Source organism: Pseudonaja textilis, chromosome 15, assembly GCF_049901715.1.
Source record: "Pseudonaja textilis isolate UNSWEBS1 chromosome 15, rPseTex1.2, whole genome shotgun sequence".
Taxonomy (NCBI): Eukaryota; Metazoa; Chordata; class Lepidosauria; order Squamata; family Elapidae; genus Pseudonaja; species Pseudonaja textilis.
This window is the reverse complement of record NC_142004.1, coordinates 2,148,290-2,160,345: the sequence shown is the minus strand read 5'-3', so window position 1 is coordinate 2,160,345 and position 12,056 is coordinate 2,148,290. Positions and strand designations below refer to the sequence as shown.

Sequence of the window (12,056 nt, the reverse complement as noted above, 5' to 3'; positions counted from 1 at the left end):
ACTGGAATTATAAACCCCTTCATGGAACTGACATTCATTGATCGTTTAAATCAGGAGTCTCCAATCTTGTCCACTGTAAGACATGTGGACTTCAACTCCCAGAATGCCTCAGCCTGAGGCATTCTGGGAGTTGAAGTCCACAAGCCTTACAGTCGCCAAGGTTGGAAAACCCTAATCTAAAATGATCATCTTCCCAATTTCAGACAACTGCATTATGGCTTGATGAAGCTTTTTCAGACAAGCTTCATGAAGGCCAAATGATCTGACTGTATTTTGGCCATCTCTTTGATCTTAGTGACTTTCCTTTAATACCTGAACAGGTAGAACCATGTAACCTTCTTCAGCCAGTACTTGTTCCACCGCATCGTTGAATTTGGGATAGCGGACACGGGGGCAATCCAGTCCAGGGAAGAGATCGGAGATCAAGCCGAGGAAAAGAGGAACATCTTCAAAGACAAACTTGGGGAGGTTCATATCTCGCAGGGCTCTCATGAGGACCACATCCTAGAGTGGGTTTGAAACCCAAGGAAACATTAAAAACGTTGGTGAGCGGAGTTGACTTCCTTGAATAGACTTTCCCTGTTAAAAACGAACCCTCCCCAAAAGAGAAGGCCTCTCACCGTTTATAATTCATCTCAAGATGACCAGAGGGGTTAAAACTTAATGAAATCAGCACCCTCCTGAAAGGCCATTTAATTATACCAATGAATTTGTAGATTAAGGAATTCTAGCCATGGACTCCTCTTAAATCAGTGTTAAAATTTAGGGATTTAGAAGGACACATCAATACATGGCTATAATATTAATTGAGGATGGTGTTATAAATCCTGGTGTACTTAAAATCCGGATCGTTGTTCTATTTTTATTTACGCGCTTTTGGTGAATAAAGAGGGTGAGGTAGTTGGAGATCCACTTTGTTGGAATAAGGAAAGCACTTGACATATCAAGGTTAGGTTAACGTCGTTTTCTGGTCCTGTTTAAAAGCCATTGGCCACGGTGGTTGGGGAGCTCATTTCTGGGTGATTTTTATGGTAGGTCTTTCGATAAGTTCAGACAGGGAAGAAATGCTGGTCTGGGGTAGCTGTTTTGCTCCTGGAATCCAAAGCTCTCACCCTTGATTTTTCAAGGTGTCACAAATCCCTTGGTTGATCTACCTGTGGAAATAAGTTTACCTCGGGGAGATCTGAAGACCCTCTTTTCAGCTCTCCGGCCATGACCAGGACAGACTTCAGAGCCCGAAGCCCAAAATCGTAGTGATGCTGTTTAGAAAGCTGTTCTCTTGCCAACTTGTACAGCACAGTCATCTTCTTGGCTAGCACCTATTGGACATTTATCCTAATTTAATATTTTATCTCCTATATTGTATTGTCCACATTTCTCTCTCTCTCTCTCTCTCACACACACACACACACTTGCCGACACTTTATTTAAAATAAATTTGTATATCAGTTGTTGCACGACCTCATGCTATACACTACATAAATAAACAAATCCATTGGACAAAATCAACAGGAAATGCCCTTGCACAGAAAGCTCTCGATGTACAACAGTCCACTTAATGTTTTGGTTCGCCTGTGCAGATGGCAGCGGAGTCGGACAGTGAGGAAGAATGGGGACCAGTCAGGGAGTCTGGGGAGGATTTGGATGAGGGTCCTGCATCTGATGCAGAGATGGGACCAGGGCCATCTGGGAGTGGGGTGCTGACTCTGGAGCCTCCGGAGTCTGGCAGCAGCGAGGAAGAGGAACGAAGGGAGCCTGTTCCCAGTGTGCATATGCACAGAATTGCCAGAAGGCAAGAGCAGCTGAGACAAAAGGGGCAACTCGGGGATAAGGCTGGGAGGTGATTGCCCCTCCCATAAGGGATAAAGAACAGGCAAAGGTGAAGAAACCTTTGCAGGAAGCAAAGTCGTTTGTTCGGTTCAAGATTCATTCTTGAAGCTCTTTGTACTTCGGTTGGTTGTTCTTGTACTTCAGTTGGTTTCTTTCCTAGTAAACTGAATACTTCTGGTTTTGGCAGCATCTCGGAGAACTGAAACGTGGGTGCTTATCTCAGGGAATTGTTTGAGATTAATTCTGGCTGGGAATGAAAACAATTCCCAGCATTGCAATAAAATATGTTTTGTTTTTAAAACAAGTTTGTGAATAATTACGGTTTACAAAGCCTGGGTCAGAACAACACCCATCCATTTGCGATGACCCTGCGACCCACCTTCGCCAGGAGAAACCCCTCGGAGAACAGCATAATTTCGCAAATCTGCTGCAGGTCAGGGACGATGACCACCACTGGTCTGAAAAGGGCCTTTACGGATTCAGGGAGCTCCGTTCGTCCCGCGTAGCCAGGATTCATGGTGATGAAAATGCCCATCCGAGGGTCCAGTGCGATTTCTTGCCCTTCAAACTGAAATGTGGTACTTTGGCCGAGGGTCCCAAAGAACCCCGGATCTGGGTGTGTGTGTGTGTGTGTGGATTAGGGGCCAGAATTTCAAGCAAGGGATTTTTTTATTTTTTACCTCTTTACCTGAAATGTTTTCAGCTGGTTCATGAGGGCGTTTCGGATCGTCTGAATCTGGGAGGAGATGACTGAGAGGACGGAAGCATCGATCCGGTTGAATTCATCAAAGCAGCCCCACGCTCCACACTGGGCGAGGCCCGAGAAGATTTTGCCCACAGCCTACAGAAAGACGAGGGACTGAAGATGAGGTGTCGGTCATCCGAGTCACGGTTTGCCCCAAAGGTGCTTTCTTCAAAAGGCAACTGGGCTTTCTTGGTTTCTCCTTGAAGAGGTTTCGCTTATCATCCCAAGAAGCTTCTGCAGTTCTACAGAACAGTGGGGAATTCAGAATTCTTCACTCAGAACTAAAGAAGCTTCTTGGGAAGAGAAGTGAAACCTCTTCAAGGAAAAACCAAGGAAGTCCAGTTGCCTTTTGAAGAAAGCACCTTTAGGTTAACCAGAGATGGTTGCACATTGGTTTTTGGTTGGCCAGCAGACTGAATTCTTAAGGCCACAGCATAGAAAATGGAGAAGGGGAGATTCCTGACCTTGAAGTCCATGCCTTCTCCACAGTTGGTGACCACACAAAGCAAGCCCAAAGCTTTGGCGAGATCCTTCGTTGTCTCGGTCTTTCCAGTTCCTGCTGGACCCGCAGGAGCTCCACCCAAGTACATAGACAAGGCCTTTGAACGGGGAAAGAAGTTGAAAAACATGACGAGGACAGTGGCTGTTGATTCTGCCTCAGCAGGACTTTGATCCTGACCCAGGAAGCCATCACTTGGTTCATCTCGAAAGCAAGTTCCTTGTTGAGTTGTGGCTCCTGCCCTCAAAGGATCCGATCACCCCAACTTTGCAGCCTTAAAATCTGGGTTTTCTCCTAACTTCTGGGATGGTGGTCTGTCTACAAGACTGCATTATTGTTTTTAACTGCAATGGGTTATTCCTCCCATTAAGCAACTTTATGGTTTCTTATTGTTTGGGGTAGAGAGCTGTTTTTTATTTTAACCAAACTCAAGTGATGAGATGGCTTGCATATCAGAATTGTAAATAAGGATGAGAAGAAGAATTAAAAGTGGGATACTGAAGGAAGACGTATTCTGGTGCGTTTAGAGCCTCTGAATTCAAGATCTGCTTTTTTTAAAAAAAAAAAATAAGGGGCATTCCGGAGTCAGAAGCCAATGGAAGGTCTCCTTGTTGGTTTACCTGTGTGAGCGTCAGGTATATCCGGTCTGTGAGGGGAGTGATGACCAGGCGCCCGTTTAAGCCCATGTATTCGTAGCCGTAAGAAAAGGTCCCGGTGCATTGCCGTACGTTGAGCTCGTCAGGCTCGCGGTCCCAGTAAAATCGCAACTGGCTCTCCCACTCAAATTCTCGGGCTTCCATGATGCTGACAAGAAAGGATTGGAACACGGTCAGAGAGCCCTTTCAAGACTGAGATGAAGAAAACTAACCAGGCAAATGTTGAGAAGAAGAACAGAGGTAGAGGTGCTCCAAATTCATTATTTTTAACAGTGTAAGTAGGTTTACAGACAGTCCTTGACGTGCGACAACAATTGGAAACAGAACTCTTGGTTACTAAGCATGACCGCATCGCTTTGGGACGGCTGCCCCTGCGGTCCCAGTTACTGTTGCATTAGGTGAGGCGATTTACCTGTCTCGTACAAAGGTATCAACAATATCCCTCGCATGGACGTCAATGATGAGAACAGTGTTGTATTTCTTCCTGTCGTTCTTGCTTAGCGGCTTGGTGATCCGGGTCACCAGCGAGTCAATCTGCTGGTGCATTTTCTTGGCGTAGATCTTCATGGCTTGTTTCTCTCCTTTCTTGACCTTCCGGAAGACGTCTTCGACCTCCCAGGTCCACCACACCTGGTTGGCTGCCAGCACCATCATCCCCTGATACATCAGCATCCAATCAACTCTGCGGAAAAAGGCGGATTTGCAAGGGTGGCAGAGATAAAGATATTTTGCTTCGTCTCAACGTTTGGAGCTGTAGACATGCGAGCATTAAGAGGTAGTGTAAAATAATAATAAGAGAACGAATAAGAAGAAGAACTTGTTTGCTTCTGGAACAATGGATTGAGCCAAGTGTTCTCTCTTAGTTCAGAGGTCTCCAAACTTGGCCAACTGAGGAATTATGGAAACTGAAGTCCACAATTTAGACTAAAAAGTATGAATTGAAGTCTCAAAGCAGTTAAGTTTGGAGACTCCTGATCTAAACTGATAATAGATAACATAGACTGAAGTTTAGAGAGCAGGCTAAGAACCCCGTCTTTGCATTGCTGCAGTTTTATAGAGTTCTTGGAGCACCAACAATACTGGTGGTCCTGGAGAACCCCGCTCTCCCTCACCTGCTTCGGTCCTCGCAATACCGAAAGATGGCTTCCTTGGTGATCAGCCTGTTCGTCCTCCGCATTTCGATCAGCACCGCCGTCATCCAGTTTTCAACTCTGCCTTCCGCCGGGATGGCTTTCCGGAACTCCATCACTTCATTTTCTGCGGAAATCATGGCAGTGGCGATCTTCATCCCACTGTCGTCCTCGTGAAACTTCAGGGCAGCGATGTTGTCGTACATCTGAAACAAGACCAGGAGGAAAGGCGATCGAACCGGGCGAAGGAAGCTACCAGCAGTGGCCCAAAGGGAGAAGGTGAATTTAATTCTTCTGGGGATTTCCCCATCACCGCCTACCTTGATCATGTGCTCTTGAACGCACAAGGGGTCACTGCTTCCGAGGATGCTGAGCAGCTCGTCGTCCGAGATGAAGAAGAAACGCGGGAAAGCGTTCCTCTTGGAATCCAGATAATCGTTCAAACTCTTCTGGCACTTTTCCAGCCCATCGCTTATGTTCTGAAGGTCGCTAAGACGGTTGTGAGCTTCGCAGCACCTCTTGATCACCGGATCTTTGACCGTTTCTCCCATGATCTGCAGAGATCGGGAGGAGGGGGAGGAAGAGGCTGAAAAGCCACCAGGGAGTAATCCCGTGAATGATAATAATATACGCCTCTTCCCTTAAGGTCTCCCAAAGCAGAACAAAAAACAGATCAACGTTATACTATAAAAAGGGAATACGAAAGTTTACAGAAACTGTTCATGAAACACAAGCCAAAAGACTATATTTAAATTAAATTTAAAAAACCCCAAACATAACACACACACACGGAGCCCAAGAATAAGGTATTAAGGAGAGAGAGAGAGAGAGAGAGAAGGGAGGCAGAGAGAGGGGGGGAGGGAGGGAGGGAGAGAGAGAGAGATTGATTTTCAATGAAACATGTGAAAGGCTCACATATTTGGGACCATTCGAGTTTCATAAGTCTGTTTGATAGTTTCCTTTGAGTTCTGGAGCAATGGTGTGCTAGCCCACTCTTGGAACTACATGATATTTCTTGGCGGCCTTTTTGGTGACCATCTCAATCTTGTTAGTCTACTCAGAAGGTTCTGCCTGGAGACATTTAGATTTTTCTAGACTTCAATCAATATCTTGACTTGGGCCCTACATACTTGAGGAAGCCTGCTCAACGCTTAAATAGTCATCCAGAAGGACTTTCTCATTTCGAGAGCCAACGCACATCATTCCCTCATACTGGGTCTCCCCAACAACACACAATTTAGTTACTTGCCCTTTTGAAGACCCTATCTATGTTGTCAAATTTTTTGGCTTCCTCAGGCAGCTGGGATCTGATGTCACCCCCGATGAAGATGCTTTCCAGATACATCCATTTCCGCTGAACGATCATCCAGATCTAGACAGAGGAAATGCAGCGTTGACCAAGGGCAGGGAGGCGAGCGAAAGGTAAATCACCTTTCCACCTGTCCACTTGGAGCGCCAGCCTCCCTACCTCAATCACTTCACCAATCAAAGAGAGGGTTTTCTCCCAGTTGTGGACAGTGCCCAAAAAGGGTGCCACAAATCGACTTCCGGAAATACTTTGAAGGTTGACGGCATTGTCGTCCAGGATCTGAATGATCTCATCGACGGATCCCAAAATGAAGCCGCGTTCTTGAGTCCCTTTGAAGTACCGTTGGACGGTAAATTTCATGTTCTCCCACGTTTCAATGATTTCCTTCACTCCCTAGGAGAGGAAACAAGGGAGGTTCTAAGAACTTGCCCCTGGTCGTTACTAGACACGACCAAAACACGGGAGAAGAACACCTGACCTTCTCGATGCTCAGCTCTTTGACGGCAGACCCCACAATCTCGTTGATTACGTCGGAATATTTGTGCAGTTGCATGGCAAACATGTTCTCCAAGGTGAAGGTTTCGGTGGCCATGTCGAAACTGGTGCCTGTCCTGCTCATCAGCTCCTTCCAGTGCCTGAAAGAAGAAGAGAAGTCAACACAGGCCAAGGGTAGATTGAAGTGAACCAAAGTGATTTGTGTTTTAGGGGTCTGGGGGCTAAAACATATGAAAAACGGCTGCAGGGATATTCTTTTAATATTTGAGGGGCTGCCCCAAAGAAGAGAGGGTCAATCTATTCTCAAAGGGACCTGAGGGCAGGACAAGAAGCAATGGACGGAGACTAACCAAGGAGAGAAGCAATCTAGAACTAAGGAGAAACTTCCTGAACAATCAAGTCGAACGAAGTTGTGGGTCCTCCATCAATGGAGACTTTAAAGAAAAGATTGGACAGCCATTTGTCCAAAATGGTAGAGGGTCTCCTGTGTGTTCAGGGGGTTGGACTAGAAGACCTCCAAGGTGCCTTCCAACTCTGTTCTTCTGTTTGGCTTTTAAAGAGAGAAGATGGGAGAAGAAATTCATTCTGATTTTATGGATTTCACCCAGGCCATGCTTCCTGAGCTGTACGTGACTTAAAATGTCCGGGTTTAATGACAACCTTCATGGTTATGAAGAGCCCCCCCATGGATGAGGAGAAGCCAAACCTCTCTCGTAAGGCTTCATTCTTCAAATCCAGCAGCAAAGGAATGGATTCCTTGAAAGCTTTCATCTTCATTTCCAGGTGATAGGCCACCGGCATGCTACGCACGTGTTTTGGCAACTTGCGAAGGGTTTTGAGATACCCTTCAATTCCTTCCTGCAACACCTGGACATTAAGATTCACCCAGAGGGTCTGGGACCATTCCTCTTTGGCAGCCTAGGAACCCGGAAAAGTCTTGTAAGAACATCTTCAACTTGGCAAAGAGATCAAAGAGAAGATCATCAGCTCAAGAACACCGGACCTCCCAAATACAGATTCTTGGAGGCCACAGGCTATCTTCTCATTCGTCTGAATGAATAGCACAAGGATAATCCGAAAGAGTAGACCACCATGGACAAGTATTGGCAGGTAACACACAAAACTCAAAATTTGATTGACGACATGAGGTCTGGGGTCCAAAACTCTGAATAAAAAATGGACCGATTTTCGAAAACCACCTACCTGCTGCAGCTTATAGATTTCGTAGATCTGCCTGAGGCCTTTCATTTCTTTTTGGATTTTGATCATGTCAGGATACATTGTGATGGGCAGGTCAAAGAGTTTTTCGGCGTTGGCTAATTCTTGACGATTCCTCTCGTGTTTCTCCAATTCTCTTTCAAAAACCACCATCAACTCCAACCCTGCAGGGGACAAATAAATTCAGAACCGAATCCAGAAGGGTGGGAAACCTCAAGAAGAATTTGAAAGGGGGCAAGAGAGGTCTATAAGATCCGTGACTAGCCTTAATGGAGCCAAGAAGTCACAACATCTCGGCGAGAATATCACCCAAAGCATAGCAAGCTATGTTTGTCTTAGGGAATGTTTGTCTAAACATCTGTCTGAATTCCATGCCATGTTCAAGAATTTTCCACCCCAAACCTCCCCTTGAAAAAACACCAGAAAATAAAGATAGGCAATTATACGTCGTTAATATAGAGGACATAAATAGAATGGAACTGGCAGAAGCTTCTAACCCAACGAAGCGTCTCTTCGATGTTCTTTGGGAGCTAAAAAGGAAGATCTGTCCAAGAAGTAAAAAGAGACCCTGTTTTTAACAATCTTGCTTCTCAGCATATCTCCTAAAGGGTCTTCTGCAGCTACCATGCCACCAGGTTCCATAGAACTTGAAGAAAACATGACCAGGACGATGGAAAATTGGACAAACGAGACCGGAGGTAGGAAGGAGCATCCGGTCAAACATGGAGGTGGTGGTTGCATTCTCTCCCAAACAAGAATCTTAAGACCCAAGACCTTTGATCTACCTCAGTGTTTCCACCCTGCTTTCCAGCTATCTGGGGTCAGAAGCAGCAGGTTCTCCCTTACCTCTATCAAGATTTTCACCGACAGAACCGGGTCCCTCGGTAACAAACCGTTGGTAGAAGTCGTCGATCTCCTTGCTGTAATTTCCAATCTGCTCCCTTGTGATCTAGGAGGCATAATTCCCGGTTAGAAGGCCAGTCCAGCTTCTGAACACTCTTCTCCTTTGTGTCACAAATGCGACAACCCCCATACCTCCGTAAAAGTCTTCTTGATGCTGCCCAGGCTGTGATCAACTCCGGCCGCATCAGCATAAAGAGTTTCCCACATCAGCTTCATCTTATCCACCAGGTTCTTTTCTTCTTCTGTTATCTGGAGAGGAGGAACGAGAAGATTTCTTGAGAAGGCTCAGAGATTTAAGTTATTTAGGGAAAACATGTGGGATTATTTGGGATGCTGAGGATTCTCCCGAGAGCATCCTTTAAAATTAGCTAGCCAGGTCCTAAAGGCCACTCAACCCCACCAATTTTTCCCTACATCCATGCTGGACCGTAACCTGGTAGGTATCTCAGCATCTTTGACAATGAAACTTACAGCAATGTTGTACATGCCCAAGGTCCGATATCTCTCTTGAATATCCAAATACTTGAGTTCCACTTCTAGAGATATCTGTTTGATCTCGGCTATTGTGCCCAGGACAAATTTGAGATCTTCCAAGGTATTGGGGGTCGTTTTCAAATTGTGCGACAATCTCTGGAAAGCATATTCATTTACTCATTAATTCACTCAAACGTTGCAAAGGACCATTGGGCTAAAACTACTGTCCAGACTCCATCAGCATGTTTTTTTAACTCAGAGGACTGTTAGGAAGGAATTAAAGTGTCGGTCTTCAAGAACTTGGAGTGCAAGACATTATTTATGGGATGATGTCCTACATGCCTTGAAAATTGCCTTGGACTAGTTGGGGGTCAACATTAATTTGTGCCTAGAGCAGAGGTGTCCAACTTTAGCAATTTAAAAACTTCTGGACTTCAAATTCCAGAATTCCCTAACCATTCTGGGAGTTGAAGTCCACAGGTCTCAAATTCACCAAGGTTGGACACCCCTGGCTTAGATCCTGGACTCGAAAGAAAGTTCTCTTTGATCTTTTTCACCAACCATTCCTCTGTCCTCTCCAGGGAGTTCTAGGAATTGAATTCTGGCAACTGAAGACCACAGGACTTAAAATCACCAAGGTTGGACATCCCTGGCCTAGATCTTGGTCTCAAAAGATAAGATACATTTGATCTTTTCTCCATCTGTCCTCTCCCAAGTATGGTAGGACCAAAGTGAGCATCCCCAGCTGGAGAAAACTTACCTCAATGTTTTCTTGGAGACTATACAGCACCTCTTTGGCTGACTCGTTGAGTAGCCTCCCAAGGGAAGTGATCCAACCTCTGGCATTCTCCTGGACTGTGAAGGCCAACGGGGCCAGCAACAGGCGGATGCATTGCTCATCTTTGACCATGGGCTGTTGCATGACTTCCTGGGCCACCTTCATGTAGAACTGCAGCTTCTCGTCAAAAACCACGCAAGGCGGCTTCTTGGCAGCAAACTTCTCCATGACGATGGCCTTGTCCAGTTTCCAGAGGGGCCGATACCGCTTCCAACGGTTGAGGTATTTGGTGAGAGAAGCCAGGAGCTTGTGCATGTTCTGCGTGATCAGGATGGCCTGTTCGATGACTGTTGGGTTCTGGGAGATGTCGCTGAAGAAGCTGAAGATGACCGGTTCATCGTCCCCTGTTTGCTGAGGTGGGCACTCGATGCAACTGCCGTGCAACCAGCGAATAAAAAGCTGCACGGAGAGAAAGGAAGATTCTTGAGCTAAGCTTTGCAGGAAGGGGAAGAGGCACAGTGCTCACGTCACCAATAGTTAACAAATCTGCCAGTTTGGAGAAAAAAACAAGGGATGGGTGGAAAGTGAAAGTCCAGCTGAAAAGAGGCGGCCAAGTCGGTCTATAAATTGGACCTAGTCTTGAAACACCATTTCAGGCTTCAACTGGCAAACAGGACTGGAGGCCAACAAGAATCCAAGACCCCTGTGTAAGTATTCACTGAAGAAAAGGTTAGAAAGCCATAAGGAATTATTTCTTTTTTTCATTTGTATTTTTATTTTTTTAATAATACATTTTTAGATAAGGAGGTGATCAGGAGAATATTAGAACGTGCAAGAAATGAACAGATTAACACTAGCAATCTAGGAGAAAGAGCAAACTTGAATATTATAGGATATGGAAAATATTTTATCAATGGTTAGAGAATAAAAAAGGAATCTGGAAATGAGGAAGAATAAAAGAGAATAGCAAATGAAGATAGAGATACAAATAAGATGATGTCGATATATGTATGGTGGGAGGTCCCTTCTCTCTCACCTAGACCTCAGCTAGCACGCTGGCATCTCTAAACCATTCGATATAGGATGAAAGGCATGGAAGATTACTGTCATTTTTCACTACGATTTCAACTATGCAAAGAATAGGATATTAGATGTGTCTCGACGTAACTGTGAGTTACCTTGAGGATGCCTAATATAATCCAATAAAAGAAACTTTGTATGGAAGAATTTGTAGAGTTATCTACCTGTCTTGATATTCAGCAAGTGAACCAAAAGACAGAATAGGGGGTCTCACCTTGGTGGTTTCCACGCAGTCTCGAATGCAGTGGATGCTCATCTTCTCAATTTCCCCCATGTTCGGCTGGAGGATGATCTCAGGGGCGGACAAAATGGTCTCAGCTTGGAAGAGCGGAACATCCCCGACCACGGCGGCGTTGAAGGACTGCAAATTCCTTCCAAGACAGGAAAACAGTCAGAGGGAACAAACCACCAGAGACCGAAGAGGAATGAGAGGGAGGGGCAGATTTACTTTACTCCCAGCCTATCAAGTACTTAGGAGGCAAAGGCTGGGAAGCAGAAGGAAGCAGGGGTGAGCCACTGGGGGGTTCAGGAGAGCCCCAACTAAGATTCTGTGCAGTTTGGAGACCCCCCCCCCCAAATCCCACTCCTGGTTGGCTCCGCCCACCCCGCCCCGCCCCTCCCAGAAGTCCCCACACGGCCCATTTTGGATGCAGGTAAGTGCAGGGAGCGTGCGGAGCAGTGGTGGGATTCAAGTTTTTTTTTTTTTACTACCGGTTCTGTGGGTGTGGCTCGGTGGGCGTGGCAGGGGAAGGATAACGTAAAATCCCCGGACAGGGGTGGGATTTGCTGGTTCTCCGAACTACTCAAAATTTCCGCTACTGGTTCTCCAGAACTGGTCAGAACCTGCTAGATACCACCTCTGGTGCAGAGGCCCAGGGAAGGCGAAAAAGCGGGCCTCCCAGAAGTTCGGGAAGGCCGGAAATGGGCCTGTTTCCGGGT

At 45.9% G+C, this 12,056-nt stretch overlaps 1 protein-coding gene across 1 annotated transcript in view; it reads right to left on the bottom strand.

Annotated features, from left to right (window-relative positions):
* The window catches only part of DNAH10 (dynein axonemal heavy chain 10), a 58,934-nt gene that overhangs the window by 30,855 nt on the left and 16,023 nt on the right, over positions 1-12,056 (bottom strand). Inside the window, exons 19-37 of the mRNA XM_087913054.1 lie at positions 11,332-11,488; positions 10,020-10,496; positions 9,257-9,415; positions 8,918-9,034; positions 8,729-8,831; positions 7,868-8,046; positions 7,371-7,582; positions 6,648-6,804; positions 6,329-6,562; positions 6,110-6,232; positions 5,181-5,414; positions 4,843-5,066; positions 4,143-4,412; positions 3,695-3,878; positions 3,040-3,174; positions 2,519-2,671; positions 2,210-2,398; positions 1,173-1,319; positions 313-504 (exon numbers count right to left, since the gene is read on the bottom strand). Coding sequence (XP_087769180.1) covers positions 313-504; positions 1,173-1,319; positions 2,210-2,398; positions 2,519-2,671; positions 3,040-3,174; positions 3,695-3,878; positions 4,143-4,412; positions 4,843-5,066; positions 5,181-5,414; positions 6,110-6,232; positions 6,329-6,562; positions 6,648-6,804; positions 7,371-7,582; positions 7,868-8,046; positions 8,729-8,831; positions 8,918-9,034; positions 9,257-9,415; positions 10,020-10,496; positions 11,332-11,488 — 3,646 coding nt within the window. The remainder of the gene's footprint in view (positions 1-312; positions 505-1,172; positions 1,320-2,209; positions 2,399-2,518; positions 2,672-3,039; positions 3,175-3,694; positions 3,879-4,142; positions 4,413-4,842; positions 5,067-5,180; positions 5,415-6,109; positions 6,233-6,328; positions 6,563-6,647; positions 6,805-7,370; positions 7,583-7,867; positions 8,047-8,728; positions 8,832-8,917; positions 9,035-9,256; positions 9,416-10,019; positions 10,497-11,331; positions 11,489-12,056) is intronic.